Raw genomic sequence first — 22,921 nt, 5'->3', positions numbered from 1 at the left:
CTGCTATTATGCTAGAATCACATAGAAACAAAGGAGCAAAGAAGTTAAGTAGAGGTGTAAAAGAAGCAGTGGTGGAGAGGAAGAAAATATATTCAGGTGAAAGATGCTGAAGCCCAAAATAAAATGAGTAAATTTAGTGTCATTCTCACATGCAAGTTTATCAAGATTAGTCAACTCATAGCAGGATTTTTTTTCAGGGAAATTATTTTTTTAAGGCAGCAATAAAACTCACAGTCCCTTTAGAGTGGGTATACTTCTTCTTAAATTGTCCACTGCTACAGCCCAAGAATAAGACATTCTAGGTTAGAATAGGAGAAAAGAAAAAAAAAATTGGGCTTTTAAATGTTCTTAAATCTAAGAACATTATAAGTGAGGCAGGAATAATATTGCTGCACTTCACATTTTCCAAGCAAAGTATTCAAGTTTCCAGGCGTAGTGAAGCCTCAACAGAGGATCTGGATTCAGGGTTTACATAGATCTTGGTTTACATAATACTTCTGATGCTCACAAATTATACAACATAGGACAAGATATTTGAATCTCCAAATCTCAATTTTTTCACTGACAAAACAGAGCTACCTTTCTTACAGGGTTGCTTTGAATATTAAATGTGACAACATGCAAAATACACACAGTGCTCCATACACACCAGGCCTCCAATTAATGTTCATTGCTTTTCTGCCCAAGGGTCTATGTCACATAATCTTTTAAAATAAGTTCTAATACTTCCAGCAGTTAGACCTTTTGCAATTGCATCAGAAGCTAACCCATTGCCATCATTATCTTAGTAAACATACAAGATGAGACATCAAAGAATACAAAAAGCAGCAGCAGCAGATATTATATAAGAGATAAACCAACCAAATCAATTTTGCCACAGAAAATAAAAGCATCTGATGTGACATCTCCTAGTGGGGCTTCACTGAATTCTCAAAAGTTGATAATCCTAGTTTTCCTCCCCTGACAAATTATTTAACTTTTTAGTAAGTACAAATTATTAAGCAACACTAGTAGAAGCTCTCAGAAATGTCAACCTCGAGAAATCATAAACTCAAGAGATTGTTGCCTTTGTCATCTATTTATTTTAATGTAGACTTTCTCCAATCCCATTTAAAGTTGCTCTCTTTTGTCTCACGTCTTTAGCAATAATAACTAAATTATATCACTAGAGTTACATTTTCCTCATTCTCTATTCTATTATATAAAATACCCATTGTTCATTTCCATAATGTTTCAACTTCGATATGTAGCAAGACTGTATATATAGCATAAGTTTTACTATGTTAAAATAAATATATTTTACACTTTACTATATTTTTAAGTTTCTTAAAGATTATATTCTTACTTGATTTCTTAGAAGAATAAATTTTTAGTAATTTTTTAGTTATGTATTTTGCCACACTCCAAGGTGATAAACCTTCAACCTATGTATCCCTAGTACACATAACAGATATACAATGTATTTCTAGTGATCAAATTTACATTACATTAATCAAAACAATTACAACTCAAAAAGATTGATAAAATCATTCTGCTGAATCAGGCCTGTTCTTTTCTGTCCTACCTCAGTAAAGTCATTGCCTAAAACACAGCTACCTTAAGGCTTTTCTCACCATAAACTTCTTATGAAAGGATATGATTTACGACAAACAGAATTTCAGAATATAAGGAATGCTCAATAAACTAGGGTATCAATATTAGATGGCCTTCGAAGAGTCACATAGTTTGGCAGCAGAAAAGTGGGACACAGACTCATCTCTACTCTTCCATCCCGATTTAGTTTACAGCTAATAAAAATGAGGAGGCAGGTTCTAAAGTACTGCCAACAGTTAAATTAACTTTACATTATAGAAGTCATTTTATGACTGATAGCTAATGTCACACAAACACAATTTTGCAAAAAACAATTTGATGCTAATTTAAGTCTTAGTTACATTCAACATCACAAAACAGATTTCACCAGCAATAAAATACATAAATATTTTATACTCCTAATGAAGAATTTTATTACCTGTACTTTTGCCAAAATGGTTATAAATTTTAAACTCTCACTATGCTTGCCTTATGATATTGACTAAAAGGTCACAATACCACCTATGTATTAGTCCTGTCAAAAATGTTGAATGTGAATCTTATCACAGAGGAAAAAATAAGTGATACAAATAAAAATTAAGGGCGAACCAATTTGCTTGAACATTCAAATATATTACTATCATGAATGAAAGCAGGGGTGGGCTAACAAGACAGTTCCTAATTCTAAGAAGGTCATTATGGCCAAATGCTATGCTAATACATGATCCTTAATTGGATCCTAGATAAAAATAAGCAAATTGATCAGCTTTAAAGGACATCATTAAAACAATTGGTAGGGAAGTTTCAATATGAACTGTCTATAAGAAAAAGTTTTATCAAGTGCAAAACCTATGTTTAGTCTATCATTCTCCTAAACATTTATAAAGCATCTATATGATAGATAAAGGCTCTGGGAAACACTGCAATAAAGAAAACTAAGTAATTCTGTTTAATCTAGGATTTCACCAACTTTTTTGATCAGAGCTTCTTTCCTCTTAACATGTATTAACATGTATGAAGGTTTTGGAAATACTTCATTAAATAATTCCATTTTATATCAACATAACACATACTCACAAATCTCAGCCTATAGAAATTGAATATCAAAAAATATTAAAATACTAAATCCCAAACTCAATATCACACATTTAAAAGTACCTGGATGATAGACTTTCTCCAATGAAGACTTCATTTAGGGCTCTCACTGGCAAAAGCTGGGGTCCTGAAGCCTCAGACCCTGCATGTAATGAACATAAAATCCAAGATAGCTCCTTAAATTTTAAAAATACTACTTTAGAGTATTTGTTTGTTTTTAAAAGAATCATGTTTTTTAACATTAACATACAATCAAACACCTCTCATTTAAAGTAACCTAATATAAACCTTAGTCACCTAATAAGATACCTGCAGTGAAACCCGTCTCTCTCAATTAAACCTTTTTTAAATATAGGTTTACTACATACAAATGTTTCTTTACACAACAGATTAGTTATGTCAGTGATCTGTATGACAATGGTATCATACTTCATATAAACTCTGACTTGCTATTTTCACTCAACAGCTTCTTTCTTCATAAGCTAACCAAAGGAGAAAAAAAATCTCTATTCTCTGATAAGGCAATTAATTGGTGTAAAGCATAGCCATATGCCTGTAAAATTAACTGCTATAGCATTAGTTAATAGTTTTTCCTCTCACCACCTAATTCTATTGGCCCTTTCTCCCTCCTCAGCCTTAGAAACCTAACTTCAGTAGGCATAGTCTGATAGTTTATAATTATTTTGCTTTATAAGTTCATTGGTTTTGATTCCTTATTTTATGCATCTATATGAAATCATCCAAGATTTGTCTTTATCTTCCTGGCTTGTTTTGTTGCACATAAAACCCTCAAGCTCTTTCCATTTAGTTAAAAATGGTGACATTATAACTTTCCATAGAGCTTAACAGTATTCAATTGTGTGGATATAGCATAATCTTCTTTATCCAATTCTGTATTAGAGGGCACATTGAGTGTTTCCAAACCTTCACTGTTGTAAACAATGTTGCAATAGACATTGTGGAGCATATGATTTTTGAGTTCATGTTTGGACACCCAAAGAAGGACTGCTAAATCATATGGCATATCCATTTTCAGTTTTTTTAAGGTAGGACCTGACTGCTTTTTGAAACAATTCTTAGAGATTGATGAAATACATTTATCCAGCTCATAAGATTCTTACTGTCACTAAGTAAGTTTCACACTGAAGCTTCAGAGGTAGAACCCGATCTAGTACTTCCAAAGGACAGCAATTTTGAATTTAACCTGTAAAATATACCCATGGTTCATGCTGGAAACCAAATCAGTTATGTTAGAAGTCAGACCTTTTTCTTCAAACATAAAATCTCAGGAGTGTTTTCAGCAACAGCAGCACTGGCGGAAAACAGGCACACATCCTTTCATGCTCCACTTTAAATTTTTTTTTTTTTTACTCTATAAAGTTGTATACACAACTTACGTAGATCACACAAGTGGATTCCCACTTCTAGATCAAACTTGTGATTATCACCTTCAAATAATTTCTTTTACTTTTTAGGTTTTACCGGCCTCCAACAGAAATGCCAATCCTCTACTCTCATTTTCCCATCACCCTGTTTTCCTTTCCATACTGCACTTTTATTATTTGTGCTTACTGAATTTAACATGAACTCTTTTGTCAAAAAGGAAAACAATAAGTAAAACTGCTTCAAGTCTCGATCATTTTAATTTTGCTTTTATTTTTTTCCATGCTGACTTCCAAATGTTACCTAATCACAAAATTGTTTTATAGCTTGATTTAATAGAACATGAAAAGATGGACTCAGTATCAGTTTACAACTGTCTACCCAAGAGAATGGATTACAAAAGTATAATTTGTATTTTTAAGAAAAGATGTCACCAGTGACAAGAACTGCTACACTGTTCAATTCCCTTACACAATCATTTTCTTTAAAGATTTTTATTTATTTATGCATATAAGAACTGGGGTGCAGGCCAGAGGTGCAGGGGGTAAAAAGATTTACCAGACACAGCGTGGGGAGCAGAACAGGTGTATCTACTGAAATACACTGCTGAAGGGAGCAACGGGCAAGACAGGAGAGGTCTGCTGTGCCATGTGGGTCAGCTCCCTGGTGAGGGCTCGAACTCATGCTGCAGTAGCTGGTGATAGCCTAATAGTGCTAAGACTAAACCCCTTTCAGACCAGGAGGCCCCCTCTCACACTATCATTATGCTAGACTCTGTTTCCAAGCCGAGTAATGGTACATGGAATAGGGAGAAGATAGTGAGAAGGACTGGTCCCTAAAACTTCCCTTAAAATCCCCCCATTGTCTCTTCTTCCCTGGTGTTAGTGGCACTAAAATCCCAGAATAAGTTAATCGTAAAGTATTACTTCTAAAAATAGAAATCAAAATAACTACAAGTTTTACCAAATATGGTATGACTGCCCGAAACACCTCTAACTCCCAATCCACTTACTTTCATCATGGACTCTTTCAATATTGAAGGCTCTACTATGTTGATTCAGACTTAGTTGCTGCTCATGAAGGTCCACAGGAACGGGATTTATGCCTGTCCCTTCAAGGTATAACCTGATACGCTGTCTCCATAACCATCTTAGAAAAGCGAAGGAAAAGCAAATTATGTTAAAAAGGATATATTAAACTAAGAATTAGACATTCCTAGAATTTTACCAAATTCAAAAATTCATTATTAAAAAACAAGTAATTCCATGAACAAATTATACCAGGAATACCAAGACCAAAAGACTACAGGTTCTTCTTACTCAAGACAAATTTAAATGTTTCTTATTTCCCTTATAACACAAATATCTAATTTAAACAAAAGCTCCCAAGTTATTTGAATTAAAGTTAAACTTTTTATCAAGTATCCATTGAACCAAGATAATGAGGTAGATATTAGTTGTACTTTGTTCATCAAAAAATATATACAAAAAAAGCATTTTTAAATTAAAATAATATTGTGTTAAAGTGGTCATAGATTGAAAAAAAAAACCCTCACCCAAGTGTGCAATTTTCTTTACAATAACAGAAAAAAGAGATTAATAACAAATATTATGACATTTAAGATTATACCTAAAAAATTTAATGGCATTTTTGGTAAAAAGGGAAAAAACAGGTTTAATTCATTTCAAAATGAAAACTAATGTATCAAAAAGCCTATGGGACAGAGTCTGCTAGATATGTACATAAATATGTACTGCCACTTAATGGTGATAAAGTAGCCATTTCTGGAGGTACCAAACTTCTTTAAATGACTAGAAACTAGAATCACTATTAACAAAATGATTCCAGAAGTCAAGATTTAATATAATTTCACAAATATCCTGGGACAAAGCTTTCTCCAAACTATGAAATCTAGTCCAAGTCAGGAAATATTAAGTTCAACTTGGTTTTCTCATCATCTCAGCTCCTCTCCTCCTTCCTGTTCCTGACAGACTAACCACTGAACATATTATGTGAAAAGAATGTGAAAAACCCACTGTGCTTAAGAAACACTTAACATGCAAGGAAGAGAGAGCAGTATCTAAGTGTGGCTGGAATAAATCTAAACATCAATCATTCTAGATCAGAGGAGATGAGGATTAAAAATATAAAATCTTGAAGAATTTGAACATTCCATTTCAGGTAACAGTTTTAACTATTTTCTACTAAACTTTTAAAACCTGTAACAAGATTAGACAGTAGAGATATGGGCCCTATCTCACCAAAGAAGAAAAACCTCTATTTGCAATTCAGTTACAGGTCAAGTGGCATGTTGTGCTTCTCCACAGTTCCGAACGGACTAGAAAAAAGTAAGTTATTCTTTTTTTGTGACATAACTAATGTCTTACCTTTTATGACTAAACTTACTAATCCAAATGTTATCTTAATTTATTCTGACACATACTTATTAACATATTTATATAATTACAGTAAGAAATTCCTACCTGAACTCACCACGATAGAACTTCTGTAAGGCTTCTGGGAAGGAATGTGTATATCGAACCGGAAGACATAAATGACCTTCAGACCTTTATTTTCAAAGGGATTTGGGGTGGTATAAAAGGAAGAAGAAAACAAAGAACACTTACTTTTTAAAATATCACTAAACTACAAAAATCAGGTATTTTTTGAAATTTCTATTCTTTACTCCATGTTTTGCCACAAAATTGTTTGTATTTTCAACAAGAACAAAAAAGATCACACAGAAATAACAGTTTATATCCAACTCAATGTCAGAAAATACAATACTGTTTCCACAATACAGTGAAACTAAAAATAAAAACAAATCCACTGATTGAATCCCTTGTAAAATTATCTAATGGTATGATGGTGCTTCATCTTACTTAATTATTAACTCTGGTTAAGTCACTTTAACATAATCTTCATCATCTCTAAAAGGGCGTGAAAACTACCGTTTTCCAAAGGTTACCCTGAGAAGTTAAGCTGTTTATATGAAATTGTTTAGAACCATAAATCCCTTTAAAATGTCATTTAAGAAATTCCAAGTAACTGAAAGAGAATCCTGAAAATGTACTCAAAAAATATGAGAATGAATTCGCTCAAGGAGTTAATAGTTTAACATGAAAGACAGAAATTAAGACAAATGATTATAAATTGCAAAGTGGTAAGTTGTATATAGGTTGCTATGAGACAACATGGCATCTAACATGAAGGAAGTTGTCCACCTATTATTATAAAAGTGTGAAGAGCAGAGGCAAAGATTTTTACGAAGTATGACTAGTTAATAATTTCTTTATCTGAAAGGATCAACGCCAAGGTTAAGAAACTTAGGTAAGGTCTAAGTTTTTAATTTTTATATTCACTACAATACTTCTCACATTGCTAAATATATAAAATATATCAACAGTCACTTGATAGGACAATACCTGCTGAAGTCTACTACAGTTTTGAAATATTCTAGATAAAAGATCTTCTTGTGAGGTTATAGTCAGATATCAGGTAGGGTTAACAGCAGTTTAAGGTTTGACTTGGCAAGACAATTTACTTTCTACATGGCTCACTGACATGGCTAACAAACTGGTGATGGCCGTTGGCTCCTCATGTGAGCCTTTCCATTGGGCTTAAGTGTCCTCACATCATGGTCGCTGACTTACCCCAGAACAAACAGTGCAAAAGACCAATACAGAAGCTAAAATACCATTAATAACCTAGTCTTGGAATCTACACAGTCACACCATATTTTATTGTTCACATCATCCACCCCTGATTGTATATGAGGATTCCGGAACCACATAAAACTGAAAATTCCAGGAGGTTACCTTGGAAGCTAGCTACCACATGCCTTCTAGTCCATCTTACTACTAAGCATTCAACTACTTACTAGTGTAGAATAAAGAAGAGACATACAGAAACTACATATTTAATTTAGATGAGTTCATGTGCGTAAGCCATCCCGGAAGTGGATTCTCCAGCACAAGTCAAGTCTTCAGATGTCTGCAGTCCAGCTGCATCTGACCATAACCTCTTGAGAGATTCCAAGCCAAAACCACCCAGCCAACCTGCTCCTGAATTCTGACATACAGAAACCATGAGAGATTAATTAATAAATGACTATTACTGTTTAAGCCTCTAAGTTTGGCGATGATTTGTTATGCAACATTTGATAATATAGAAAAGAAACTTAAACTGAACATTAACTTCTGAGACAGGCAATTTGGATGAAAGTGATGAAAAAGCACAGATTTCCAGTTATAAAATAAGTACTAGTGATGTAATGCAGAACATGATGACTGCATAGTTGATCCTTGGAACAATGTGGAGGCTGGAGGTGCCAACAACATGCAGTTGAAAATCTACATGACCAAAACATAAGGTCTTTCAAAAGACAGAGACCAAGAGATAAAGAGACAGGAAGAAAGGGGTGTCATAAATGCCACAATGGTACAGATGCAAAAATTGAAGAAGTTCCAATCCAGTGAGTTCCAATTCCTCTATAAGATAAGGGAGGGTTTGTTCAAAAAGAAGGAGAAACAAGGAGAACATACTCTTGAAGTAGCTACCACAGGGAATAGGGAAGAGAGATGACTTGTACCACAAAGAAAGTTTTTTAAGCAACTCTGGTGGTCCAATTCTATATGCTAGAAACTAAAATTTGGAAGTAAATTTGGGTTATCAAAGACCAAACAGGGCCATCAAACCTAAGCTTCTATGATTTTTTTTTTTAACCATAGCAGTCTCAATAGTGCTGATGTAAGAACAGAATGAATGATAGAGTGAGTAGAAAGAAAGGACTGAGTGAGCAGATAGATAATGGTACAAAATATTTTTCTTTTAAATTGTCAAGAAAGAATAAAGTGAGGGAGAATTAAGGGAAGAAGATAAAGGAGTTCAATGTACAGAAAGTCAATGGGAAGATTTAGTAGGACTGAGGAAATAAGATTACTGTTAAGGGAGAAGGCTATAGTCAGAGTAGAATTATATGATCTGTGATTAGAAGGGAAATTCCAGATTAATTCTGGGTATGGTTATGGCTGTGGGTAGCTAGAATTTAATGAGAATAAATGTCAGTGAAGGTGAGGAAGGGGTGGGGGGGAAGAACAGGATTTGGATTGGCCTTCATTAAATCACTGAGGTTACCCAGAAGAACAACAAAGGCATAACCAGGAATGTAAATGAGAATCATAGGAAGGATAAAGATGGAACGTTATTAATTCATCCTTCTCAGCAATACCAATGGTTATCAATACACATCTGGATCAATGACTCAGGTCTCTTCAAATAATACTTCGAACCACCTGGGAAGTCAAATGTAAGAACTGGTCCATCCCATATCATAATTTTCTAATACCAACTAAATGCATATTCTCATGCTTGAGCTAAAAAATGAGCTACGTCCCTGAAAACAGGTGGGGATGAATTCTACATAACTAAGTTTTATCATAGAAATGTTTTTGGTACATGGTTCTAATATTCATTATAGTCAAGAGCAATGATAACTTGCACTTAAACATCATGTACCACAGTCAACTGTTTTAGCAAGAGCCCAGCAAAGTGACTCCAGTAAAGAAAATAAAGAGAAGCTTCCAAATTTTAAGATTAGTCATAGATGTTATGCAAAGAAAAGCATAAATGTTTATATATATAAAACATGCAAAAAAAATGAAAAACCAAAATAATACATTTTTCTTTACCGTTCTGGATCAGTGTTTACTCCAATAACTGGTTTAAGTCTGTCCAAGACTTTACTTGCTGCTAGAAGCATTGTGCCATCACCTGAAGGGAAAATATATAACCAGACTTCTATTACAGAACCAATTTTTAAAAACATTTCAACACTGGTACTTTGGTTTAAACATTCACTTCCCTCTCCTGCTGTTTGCCACAGTCTTCCCCACTTCCTCTCTACTAACTATCCCTTTGTATTCTCTCCCACTCTAATCCAGGACCTCTCAATAATGGCATTTTAGGCCAGATAAATCTCTGCTGTGCGGGCCGTCCTGTGCACTCTACAGTGTTTAGCAGTGCCCTGGACTCTACCCAGTAAATGCCTCAGCTGGAACCACTGCTCTAATCCCATTCTTCTATTAGCCAATCTTCTTTCCTTCTCTCATACTACTACTCCAAATTCATAAATTATTTTAGTGAGAATGTATCCAACAAAGTGTCGAACTTTGATTTTTCTCTACAACTGCTGTCTAGTTAAAGCTTTAGAAAGAATGGTCACTAAATTAAGCTTAATAAAGCTCTTGAGGGGCCTTCCTGGTGGTGCAAGGGGTGAAAATGAAGCACTATGAAGCTATCCGCAGCCACTGCAGCAGGAGTTCAATGTCATGCCAGGGTCGTGACCCATTTGGCGCAGGAGACTTCTCCAGTCTCGCCTGCTGCTCCCCTCAACAGTGTATTTCAGTCAATCTGCGTGTTCTGTTCCCCTCTCTGTCTCTGATGAATCCTCTCACCCCCTACACCTTTGGCCTGTATCCCAGTTCTTGTATGCATAAATTAATAAATCTTTAAGTATATTGAGGCCAAATATTTTCAATTTTTTTTTTAAGACTGGCATTATAAGGCCTCCCCTGGTGGCGCAGGTGGTTGAGCACAGCACTGTGAAGCTGTCCGCAGCCTCTGCAGCGTAGGTTCAATCCCAGCCGGCTGGTGAAAAACCCACATGGTGTGGCAGACCTCTCTTGTCTTGCCTGCTGCTCCCCTCAGCAGTGTATTTCAGCCAGTCTGCCTATTCTGCTCCCCACTCTCTCTGGTGAATCCTCTCACCCTCCCACACGTCTGACCTGTATGCCGGTTCTTGTATGATGAATAAATAAATCTTAAAAATAATTATAAAAAAAAGACTGGCATTATAAACCAAATTATAGCTGCAAGCAGTCCTTTGAACCACATTTGAAGTAAAATGCATACCTTCGTATACACATAAGGAACCTCACAGTAATATCATTTGCTAAAAAAAAAAACACATTGTATAAAACAGATTAGACCTAAACCTGATGCCAAAAATCCAAAAATTTGTCTTATATTAGGAAACTGTAAATCTCATTATAGCTAGATCACAGGGTATTTGGATATACGTGTGTTCAAGAGCAATGTCCATATTCCAACATCTTTACCTCTGTAAAACTATTACCTCCTGCAGCTATGACAGCATCTGCCCATCGAACAGTCTCTTCATCATATTCTCTCCTCTTTACTAGACGAAACTCAATCCCCTCATTCCTAACAATAAAAAGTAAAACTTAGATAAATTTTCCATTAACATAAAGGGGTATGTTTTCTAAGAGGCAGATTATTACAACAAAACAAAGAAATCTGTTGTATATATAAACATATAGGTTTGTAAGGTTTTTTCATTTAATTACAACAGCCATTCAAGTATGTCAAGAAGCATATGAATAAACAAAGCCAGTGAATGACTGGCTTTAATGACTATCCTAAATCTCCATATGCTTTAAAAACACCTTTTATAGTCCTTAACAAATAGCCACGTTCACTGAATTTCATTTTACATTCTCTAGTCCTTCTGATGCTAAAATTCATTAACACAAAAATGACCTAGTAGATTGAGATCCAGACATGTTTTTTTGTTATGAAACTGAACAGCTATTATTTTAAATCCAACAAATGTTCACTAATGGCAGACAGTGAACACTAATACACCCTAATTTACATGTTCTCATACTGATTCTCTTATCTAACCTTATTCACTGGCTTCATTTAGTCCCAAATAACTGAAGTTTCTATAATAATTTTTAGTCATTCAAGGACTATTTTAATGAATACCCATTATAAACTATTATTCTATTTAAGAGATAAAACAGCTATACATACAAGTTGAAGCCTGCTGTGTACAAAATTAACTCTTTTAGAAAAGGCACTTCTCAGGCAGACCAAATAACTGAAAATCTATAAAATTTGCAGTGTATGATAAAAATTTCTTTAGAAACACTATGACATAAGGTCCATTAACCAATGATCTAATTTTCTGAAAACGACTTTATAATGGCAATCTTTATACTAACCACCTAAAGATTAGCTGTTAGTAAAAAAAAAAAAAAAAAAACAAAAATTGGAATTTCTGAATACAAAAGCCCATCCAATCCCTATCCCACAGACTTACCGTAAACTATCTAGAATATGCTCTACATTTTTGGTATGAATACGATGTCGTTCAAGCAGTCCACTGTAGCTAGAACCTTTCAAGGCAAGCTATATCAAAATAAAACAAAATTTGTCTCATTACATCCTATTATATTTCTAGAACCAACAAGTTTTTCTTCTTTTCTTTTTTTTTTTTTTTTGCATGAGACGTCCAGGATGGGGGCCAGTAATCATAAATCCCCCTGCCCTCCTAGATCACATAGGTGTTAAGTCACAGGAATTTTTTTTACCCCCCCACCATACCACCTGTGCCCAAATCCCGTCTGCCTCCTCCCCCAACCCCCTTTACCCTTTCCCTATTCCTTCTGGTAACCATTTTCTTCTTTTTTGCTGAGTTCAAATTTTTATTTCTTCTACTGTATATAATTATTTAGGTATTTATATTCTGCAGATGAGTGAAACCATCTGAAATTTGTCTTTCACTTTTGACAGATTTCACTCAACATAATCACCTCAAGATCTATCCATTTTGAGCCAATGTTACCACTTCATCTTTATTCACAGCTGTATAATATTCCAACGAGTATGTACAGTGTCTCTACTCATTCATCTGTTGAAGGGTGCTTGGGTTGGTTCCAGGACTTGGCAATTGCAAACAGTACTGTTATGTACATATATATAGATAAATCTTTTCGTGTCAATTTTTTCACGTTTTTTGGCTAAATACCCAATAGCAGTATTGCTGGGTCAAATGGGATTTCCATTTTTATCTTGAGACATCTCCATACCATTTTCCACCGGACTGTACCAGCTTGCATTCCCACCAACAGTGAGTGAGAGTTCCTTTTCACTGTAACCTTGCCAACATTTGTTCTGTTGTTTTGTATATGGGCCATTCTTACTGGGCTGAGATGGTATCTCAGTATGGTTTGCATTTCTCTTATAATAAATGATGTTCAACCTTTTTCATATGTCTATAGAGAAGCCTATTAAGGTCTTCTGCCCATTTTTTAATTGGGTCATTTGTTTCACTGTTGTTGGATTAAGAACTTTGTAAACTTTGGAGATTAACCCCTGTGTGGTATACAAATAATTACTCCCATTCTGTAGGATGCCTTTTTGGTTTGTTTGATTCTTTCTTTTAAAGTATAAAAGCTTTTAAGTTTGATATATTCCCACTTGTTTATTTTTCCTTTTGTTTCCCTCAGTGCTTGTTTTTTCCCCAAAATATCAATATATCTTTGCAGTAGATGTTTCTAGCCCTCTATATTTTCTTTCAAGTACTTTATGGTTTCTGTTCTTATGTGCAAATCTTTAACCCATTTTCAGTGATTTTTCATGTATGATGTTAAATATGGGTCTTGCTTTATTTTTTTTTGCATGTAGTTACCCATGTTTCCCAGCATCATTTATTTTAAAAGCTCTCTTTTCTCCACCTTATGGCTGTAATTCCTTTGTTAAAAATTAGCCATCCATATTAATGTAGATTTATCTCTGGGGTTTCAATTCTGTTCCATTGATCTGAGTTTCTGTTTTTGTTCCTGTACCATACTGTCTTATTGTTGCTGTGTAATACTGTTTGAAGTCAGAAAATGTGATGCCTCCATTTTTCTTTTCTCTCTCAAGATTGTTTACACTATCTGGGGCTTATACTTTAAACCTACAAGTTTAAACTGAAGTAGAAAGTCTGATTTCATAAAACCATGATTTCATTTTTATACCAAATACAGCATTATGTTTCCTAAATCATGTCAACAACATGATTTCAAATTTTGCATGTTTTACAGCTTGAGTGTTTTTCCTTATTTTTTGAAATGGATTTTTAATATATTGCATATGGCTACTTGAAAAACAAAGATAAATGGCTATTTTAGAAGGCAGTTAGAGGGCCTTTGTTCCGCTTGGATTTGAAACTCTTTTGTGTTCAGATATGAATTCTGTTCAGGATATGCTACCCAAAGGGCTGGTTAGCACTCTGAAAATGGGTAACTTTCAGATATAAAGACATATATACTTCAAGAGCTGTCTTTTCCTAATTGATTATAGTGACACGTTATTAGTTTACCATTAATAGTCTCCTTTCAAAAGTATATATCCAAAGTAAAATGCTGAGAGAAGTTTTGAAATACACTCAATGAACATCTATTTAATCAATTAGTAGGAAATGTGTCTACTAGACTAAATGATAGAATTCAAAAGTATGTTGTTTTCTTTCTGTCTCTAAATTCCCTTACACCAAGCCTCTTTATGATACAAGAACAGTTTTCAAGTATGTGTCCAATATTTAGTCCTCAGTACAGTCTTCAGTTTTAAGTCACTATACTTACTGAATTTTAAAGAAAAGCCAATTTCTAGATAGCATTTTAAAAACAGGTATTTTACTTTAAAAAAAAAAGTGTAAAAATCATATAAAAAGAAAATTTAAATTTTATTACTCCAGGATAATTACTATCAATATTTTGATAGCTACGTTTCCACTCTTTGGTCTATAAATATCAAGCTAAGGGTTTTAAAATGATTTTGTCCTCTATAATCTGAAGGGAAATGCAAGCTCTTCAAAAGAGAAGCTTAGGATGCATTTGGCTATTTGAAAATTAGCACACAGATGTTAACTCACAATGATATACTAGACAGATACGTAGATACGTCTCATTTTATTTAGACAAAACAAACCAACAGCAGGATTACTTTTTTAAGGAAAGCAATAACCTAGATAATAATTAGATAATTCTTCATTTCAATCAACAAACCAGTTTCGAAAAATCTATTCTAAGAGTGAAATTCCTGAATATACCAATAACATCCAGATTTTTACTATCATTATCCAACTGTGACTTTACTAAAAATGCAACAATATTTTTCAATGAATATGGATTAAAACACTTTTTGTTTCTAGTCTCTCCCTGGAGATGTCCTTTGAAGGCTTTAAAAGAGATTTATATGCTGAGGCTAGTGATCCCCAATTGATTTCGCCAAACCAATGTATACTCGCAACTCTGTTTTGATCTGTCTCTGGGTATCTAACTGGCATCTGAAACAAACATGCTCAAAATGAAGTCCCTGGTTTTCTAGCAGATTAGTAACCATGGTGTATTACTTTGTTACAGCAATTACTTCTGATGAGCCCATTTTAAGCCCATTTTAAATGTTTTTTTACACAGCTAGAAATTAAGTTGTAAAAAATTAAATTTATATAAATATTTGAGTGCCTACTATATACTCATTTAAGCATTATTTGAGCTCAATCAAATGTATTAATGTAACACTGAAAACTGTTAAGGACAATGAGAACAAATTCAAATGTATAGTAAATATAATAGCTTCATTAATTTTTCTTCTTCTAACCTGCTATATATAAAACTTAAGGAAAGCTGGCTATCAGACCAATTCCCTGCCCAGATTTCAATGTTTCAGTTTTGGGGAATAAAGTAGAAATAAAGTCCTACTGTGTGAGTACTATAAATCTAGTCTGGTGATTCACTAATTTCCTGGCCTTCAACAAACTCCAGAAAATTAATACTACTCAACAGTTGAGTGTTAGCAAACTCATTTGAGATGATAAAGAGGGTTTGAATTTGTGGGGAAAATAATTTTGGAAAACCAACAAAAAAAACCCTTAAGTTTTCCATGATTTAGTAAGTTTTGCTACCAACACTAAACTTCCAAATTTAAATACAAAGCTCATCCAGCATCACAATACTTAATATTGGAACAAAAATGTCTCTTCGTAAATTCTTGTTCCCACTCAAATTTCTTCTTGTCAATTAATTATCTAATAACTCATGCTTGATATGTATGTAAGTTTCTATAGTAATTATTTTCTTTAAAGACACAGCTTGTTGGGCTAGTAAGGTTCATTAACATGGACTAACTCAACCTGGCAAAGAAAAGGTAAAATAGATAAGAAGCCACAAGAAGAAATGGACTAAAAATGATTTTTAAAAACATCAGAAACATTTCACCACCTTTTCTTTTTTTTTGGGGGGGGGGGAGGGCTGGTGTGTAAAAGGAAGGAAGTAGAAAGTGGAGACAGTGCAGTTCTTACCCTCAAAAAGTTTAAAGTCTAGAGAAGAAAATAATCACCAATTATACTCTAAGATAGAAAGTTCAAAAACATTAAGAATTGTGATGACTGCCTAATGCAACCTTGGTGGCTAGAGAAAGGCACAGCAAGGTTACCAAGGATAGTAGGTGAGAGCAGTGACTCAGCTTGACTTCAAAGTAAGAATAGCACTTGGCTAGATAATGCAGAAGCATTTCAAAGCAAAAAGGGCTGAAAAAGTAAAGACACTGAGGGCTATAAACCAAACCACCCTAAAATACTATGTTTCAACTACCAGTTGGCAAGGATCAAAATTTGATAAATTGTTTATGAAAAAATGAGCACCTTCGTAAGTTGCTGGCAAAGATATCCACTGGTTCAGCATCCAAGGGAAGCAATGTGGCAATACCTATTAAATTTTCAACTGCATGTGCCTTTTATCTCAGCAATTCTACTTTTAGGTATTTACCTTTGGGTTTGATTAGCACATGAATAAATTAACACAAGCATTATTCATTACCTGGTGTTATTTTCATAAAGGCTTAAGCATACAACAGAGTATTATATGTGCTACTAAAAAAGAAGGAACAAGGTGCAGAAAAACTTAAATAGTATGTTGTCTTTGAGCAAAAAGGCACAGGAACATATAAGAGAAATATAAGGAAGTCATAACTCTAGCCATCGGAGGCAAAAACTGAGTAACAAGTGTAAGACAGATGATTGACTGTATACTCTTCTGTATCTTTTACATTTTAATACGCTACTAATGCATAAATTTTTTTTTAAAAGTCCGCACATCTAATGGAAAGTAAAAGTTTGAAATTAATGGTAAATGAAGTTCAAGGTAAGAATTGATCAGAAATGAAGCTCAAGAGGTAGAGAGGAGGCAGTTCATGAAGTCTTATTTGATATACTAAAAAGTCTTGATGGTTGGTTAGCTTATAGCAGTGTTTCTCAAAGTATGATCTGGAGCCCATTTGAACAACTGAAGAGCTTACTAAAAATGTGTAATGCATTTGGGTTGTTTCCATAGCTTAGTTATTGTAAACAGTGCTGCTATAAACATAGGGGTGCAGGTGCCCTTTGGAATTAATGTTTCTGTGTCCTTTGGGTAAATACCAAGGAGTGGAATTGCTAGATCAGATGGAAACGCCATCTTTAGCAGGTTGAGGAATCTCCACACAGCTTTCCATAGTGGCTGGAATTGTATGGGGACTATAACCAAGATGAAAATGCATACATTGTGCAAAAATGAAAATGATGTAAAAAATGTATAAAATAAAAAATAAGTAAATAATTGAAATTAAAAAAAAAAAAGAACATGGGTAATGCTAGACAAAGAGTAGCAACCTTAAGGTAATGTCTCAGAAAAGCATGGGAGCTCTCCATGACTGAATGAGACTCTCACTGGGCAGGCTGTGGGGGGTTGTGGGTTGTAATACTCAGGCATCTTCATTTTAATAAATTCCCTAGATTCTGACTCTACAGGTTATGGGGTGCTTTTGAGCAGCTCAAAGCAGAGGCATAACGAGGCACCAAGATGTTCACTTCCGATAGAGCCCGGTGGCGCCTGTGTCTGCCAGATTTGAGAGGAAGGCACTGGCAGCACTCCAGATCATCTTCTTCAATTTGATATTCACACTGCATGCACGACACTCACTGCATATCAAGTGGCAAAACTATTATCTCCCAAGAACGACAACTTATATTACAACATCTTTTTCAGGAATGAGTACGGAAACACAATCCAAAGCACTACAGTTTGCAAATCTGCTAAGGCAGCAATAACTAAGAATAAATTAATCCAAAACAGAGAGATTGGGCCTCCCCCGTGGCGCAGCGGTTGAGCGCTGGGTTGCGAAGCTGCCCGCAGCCTCTGCGGCGCCGGTTCGATCCCTGGCTGCTCCCCGGCCACAGGAGGAGGGTCCCACATGGCGCGCAGACCTCTCCTGCCGCCCACTGCTCCCCTCAGCAGTGTACTTCGGTCCTTCTGCCTGCTCTGCTCTCGCCCTCCCGTGCTTCTGACTGTACCCAGTGCATGTATAAACAAACAAACAAAACAAACAAATAAATAAATAAATAAAACATGCCTCTATTAAAAAAAAAAAAAAAATTCAAAACAGAGAGATTGCTAAATGAAATTATTCTAATCTGATTATGAAGACAAATTAAAAAAATAATTAAAAACAGAAACTATGAAGGGGGACTACCTCCTGGGTTGTGTGAGGGAGAATAGGAGGGTGTAAAAGTTGCTCTTATTTGGCATACTTTAAAATAAAATTTTTTCTTTGGCCAATAAGGCATTTTTTGCTATTTATAATATTTACAATTTACTTATTTACAATAAGGCAGTATTTACTATTTCAAAACCCTCTCCAGTCAGCTTTGAGTCATCTAAAGGTCCAAATTGTGAGTGTCATGGATCCTGTTAAGAAAACTCACATTTACCAACAGCTGCATCTCTTATTATACAAGTAAACTGCAATAATATTTTAACCCTTGCAAAGTTCTGAGCCCACAAAGGTAAAATCCTTGACTAGAAAGCCTCTGCTCACCAAAAAAAAAAAACAAAAAAAAATTATAGTCAGGGGAAGGAAAAACAAGATTTAAAAATAAAGCTCTGGGGCCTCCCCGGTGGCGCAGCGGTTGACCGCTGGGTTGCGAAGCGGCCCGCAGCCTCTGTGGCGCTGGTTCGATCCACAGCTACTCCCCGGCCACCGCAGGAGGGTCCCGCATGGCTTGCAGACCTCTCCTGTGACCCGCTGCTCCCCTCAGCAGTGTACTTCGGTCCTACTGCCTGCTCTGCTCCCTGCTCTGGCTCTGGTGAATTCTCTCACCCTCCCGCGCTTCTGACTGTACCCAGTGCTTATACAAATAAATAAGTAAATCTTTAAAAAATAAAAAAAAATAAAGTTCTGTAACTATTATAGTATGAAAGAATATAATCTGGTTTCTCTCCATATCCCACAAATTTTTCACATTTTGTAACTGAAAGTCAAACTCAGGCCCAGTTTGATAAAAGTGGAGAATGTAAACATATTCTGTATATTATCAACTAAGAGGGATTTCCTCTAAGTTTCTACAAAGTTAGAAAATCACTAGGCTTAAGAATATAAAATTGTACTGGCATGTAATCCTTCCTCTTTCATTTGCATTTTCACAAGTAACCTAACAGAGACCAACTTTGTAACATTTACCACCAACACAACAAAACGATACAAAACTTCAAGTTACCATGACACAGCAGACAAAGCAGCCATAGTGACAGAAGGCTCAAGCAAGCACTTGAGTTTCTTTTATACCCAACTCACATGATTAGTACTACCTTACTATCTTTCATATGAACCATCTTAATACACACCCCCCAAAATTATTTGGCCTGTCCCTGATCTCTGGTCTGGGCTCTGCTTAATGCCATTCCGTTCTGAATACTGGACTTAATATAAATGATAAAACAGACTCAAGTAAGGAAATAATCCAATAAGATTTAATTGAAATGACAACAACTATTTCACTGCCTGCCTGACAAGAACTGTGCTCTATAGTCCAGAAGTTTTACTCCCAAGTTTTCTTATGCTGGACTGCATTACGTAGCAGCAAATATTTACCTAGTTGAGCTTTCTCCTTAGATACTCAGAGTGGGTACACTGGATATTTCAAGTATTTTAAAGACTCACTTAAATAAAAGTTTTCATTAGTGGCAATCCAGCTTAGCAGTCTAAGAACGTATCAATAATTCAGATGTCATCAATTTTCTTGAAAGCTTGAAAAAGACAGCCAGTCTCAAAAATTTCAACACTACAAAGGGTCAAGATGGTTATCTAGGCCAAACCTAACATTGCATTGATGTAGCTGAAAGCACTTTGAAAACTGACAGTATGACAGAAAAAGTATCATTTTCACCTTTCAGACTCACAGGAAGTTAACCACACAGTACTTGGGCCTACAACTCCAGGCCCAACCCTGGATCCCCAACCCCACACTCTGAACATGCCAACCAAGTGCACAATTTCTCATTGTTTGGGGAGACTTCCATAAAATTATAGGAAGGATTTATTTATAAAAGGTAGATAATGCAAAATTAAGAGCATAACCCAAGTAGAAACAATGTACTTGCTTCTGAATTTACTGTTCCCTGCCTCACCCCAATTTCACTCCCTAACAAAACTTAACAACTCCATCTCCTGTTCAAACTGTTGATTTACTCTTCAAATGATGCAATGTTTTCTATAAAGTGCTACCTTCAAGTCCTTAAGGCAAAAGAAAAAACAAATGCACACCTACCTATCATATGAATGCAGGGCCCTCTTACTTAACTGATCAAAGAATCAAGACGTTTAGGCTGAAAATAAAGTCAGTACTTAAGTAAATAATTTACCACTTCATTTTCATGCCTCTACAAATGTAACAAAAAATCAGAAGATTACAAACCATACCAGAAGTTTAGAACAGGCTCCCTTGTTGTATACAGAATCCTACAAGATTATGGCTATAGGCAATTAATTCCAAAACCGTCTGGTGCAGTGTCAGCAATTAGAGATTTCCAGTGATTTTCCTGGACATATTGTTTCTGACAGTATCCTCACTGTCCTTTTCCTGCTTGTAAGGAGGAGCATGAGATCAGAAGTTTCAAAATGGAGAGGTAGGAAAGATAATATTCTGGGGTTTCTCCTTCTAATTATAGAAGCAGCCTCCTTATTTCACACAATACTGTTTTCTGCCCTCTGTCTTGACCTTTCTACTAAAAAACATATTCAAAGTCAAATGTTGTCACTATTCCAGCACCAAAGGCGCGGGAGCTTCACAAGCTGCTAGAAGAACCCTGCATGCCCACCGTGTTCCAGCATGGAACAGGCTCACCCAGAAGGGCTCTCCAGAGTCCCAGGCCTCCAAGTCCCGCAGAGTAAAAGGGGGTGTGTCCGCGGTACCTTCGCCCTCTTTTTCTCTACCCGCGGCGTCGCCGTCCCTGGACCCCATTCTGCAGGCGATCTGGAGCTCCCCAGAGTCCAGACCTCTGCCTCCCGCCCACCTTTCCCAGGGCTGGAATTTTACTCAACAAGGGGGTGACACCAGCGGATCCCAAACCCCTCCCACTGGAGTCCTCACCCAGGGCTCCCTCAAGGTGCCCCAGCCTGGGGGTGGGAATGTTTCTGCAGCCACCGTGACTCTCCCCGGCCCCCCGACTCCCCGCGCTCGGGCAGAGGGTGTGGGGGGACAGCGAGCGGGGCGGGCGTGCGCTCCGCGACGCGCCACAAAGAAGGGTCGTCCGGGGTGGTCTTGCCCGAGGGGGCGCGGCCACCCCCCAAAGCCAGGGGCCGCCGGGCTGCCCGGTGGAGCCGGGAGGGGCCCCTGAGGCGGGAGACGCCGGGACCCACCAGCTGCTTCAGGTCCTCCTCCGAGAGCTCCGCGTAACGGTACCGCTGCTGCTCGAACTCGTACCGGGTGGTTTTGGCCACCACGACCACCCGGGCCGGGCGGAAGCCGCCGTCGGGGCGGCTGCCACAGCCCGCCAGCTCGCGCGCCTGCGGCCGCCCCTGCGCCAGGTGCCGCCGGCCGCCGCCGTCCCCGCCGAGCCGCGGCCGCGCGCCGGGGCCTCCCGCGCCCGGGCCGCCCAGCGCCGCCGCCCGGCCGCCCGCCACGCGCCGACAGCCGCCCAGCAGGAAGCCTCGGTAGCAGGTCATCGTCGCGCGGCCGGGTGGCAGGCCCGGCTCCCGCCCGCGCCCCGCCGCCAGCCGCCCCAGCTGGACGCGCGCGCCGGGCGGGCAGAGGTTAAGTGCGCCGCGGAGCGCGCCCCGCGCCGCCAGGGGCCGGGCCCGGACGCCGCCGGGGGCGGGGAAAGCGGGGCGCGGGAGGCGGGGGCGCCCCGGCGAGGGGAGGGCGCGCGCCGGGGACCGGGCGGCCCCGGGTGAGGCGCTGTGTTTGTTGTGTGTGTCCGTTTCCCTCCACGCCTGCGCCGAGGCCTGCGCGCCCCGCCCGCCCGCCAGGCGCGGGCCCCCGCCGTTCCGGAGCCGGGGCGCCCCGGGGATTGGCTGCCGCGAGGGGAGTGCTGGAATCCGATTTGGCGCTCCCGCGGCCCGAGGAATCCAGCTGGAACCGGCCTGAGCCGCGCGGGGGCTGCGGGGGAGTCGGGGGCGGGTCGAGCTCCTGGCGGCCGGGCAGGTGCGGCGCGTCTCCCCCTTGGGGTGCTTTGTCGCTGCTGCACCGAGAACTCGAGCTCGTCGCGCTCGGCCTCGTGCTACACACCCGTGACACCAGACCCTTTTATTGAAACTGACAGGAAACTGGATGCTTTGTTGGTTCATCCGTTGACTGGGAAGCCCAGTGCCGGGCTAGGGATGGAAGCCCCTGGCCCGGGAGCGTTGTGCGGAGTTGAGAGGCCTGGTGCAAAGGGAAGATGAGCTGGCTGGTCACCAGAAATTCTCGGGAACTGCAAGGGGGAGAGAGCGAGCTGTAAAGCAAATGCTGGCACCAGCCTGACTTGAGTTGTGGGAGTAAACGGGTCCCTACTCCTGCCCATCACCAAAGGACTGTTAGTGTGGAAGGAGAGACAGGGGTAACCTTTGGTCAAGTCACGGGATACTGGGTAGGAGTCTGGCCAATGACCTATTAAAGGTAGACATCCGACAGAGGCCTTTGTGTGCTCTGGCCAAGTGGCGCACTTCCAGATGGGCAGATAAGGTTGAAAAGGGATATAGGACAAACTGGATGAAGGGTTAAGACAAT

The 22,921-nt window shown here is 38.0% G+C and overlaps 1 protein-coding gene across 2 annotated transcripts in view; it reads right to left on the bottom strand.

Annotated features, from left to right (window-relative positions):
* NADK2 (NAD kinase 2, mitochondrial) overlaps window positions 1–21,879 on the bottom strand; it is a 30,264-nt gene extending 8,385 nt beyond the window's left edge. Inside the window, exons 1-8 of one of the 2 annotated variants that reach the window (XM_037529113.2) lie at window positions 21,574–21,879; window positions 12,176–12,264; window positions 11,186–11,274; window positions 9,741–9,822; window positions 6,534–6,617; window positions 5,063–5,199; window positions 2,731–2,809; window positions 233–298 (exon numbers count right to left, since the gene is read on the bottom strand). In XM_037529113.2, the coding sequence (XP_037385010.1) occupies window positions 233–298; window positions 2,731–2,809; window positions 5,063–5,199; window positions 6,534–6,617; window positions 9,741–9,822; window positions 11,186–11,274; window positions 12,176–12,264; window positions 21,574–21,879 (932 nt within the window). The remainder of the gene's footprint in view (window positions 1–232; window positions 299–2,730; window positions 2,810–5,062; window positions 5,200–6,533; window positions 6,618–9,740; window positions 9,823–11,185; window positions 11,275–12,175; window positions 12,265–21,573) is intronic. The other variant, XM_037529114.1, reaches the window with a different exon arrangement.
* Window positions 21,880–22,921: the final 1,042 nt, after the last annotated feature.

Source organism: Talpa occidentalis, unplaced genomic scaffold, assembly GCF_014898055.3.
Source record: "Talpa occidentalis isolate TD23 unplaced genomic scaffold, MPIMG_talOcc4v2.1 talOcc4.6, whole genome shotgun sequence".
NCBI classification, from domain to species: domain Eukaryota; kingdom Metazoa; phylum Chordata; class Mammalia; order Eulipotyphla; family Talpidae; genus Talpa; species Talpa occidentalis.
Note: the sequence above shows the minus strand (reverse complement) of the source record. Positions and strands in the feature narration are given on the sequence as shown.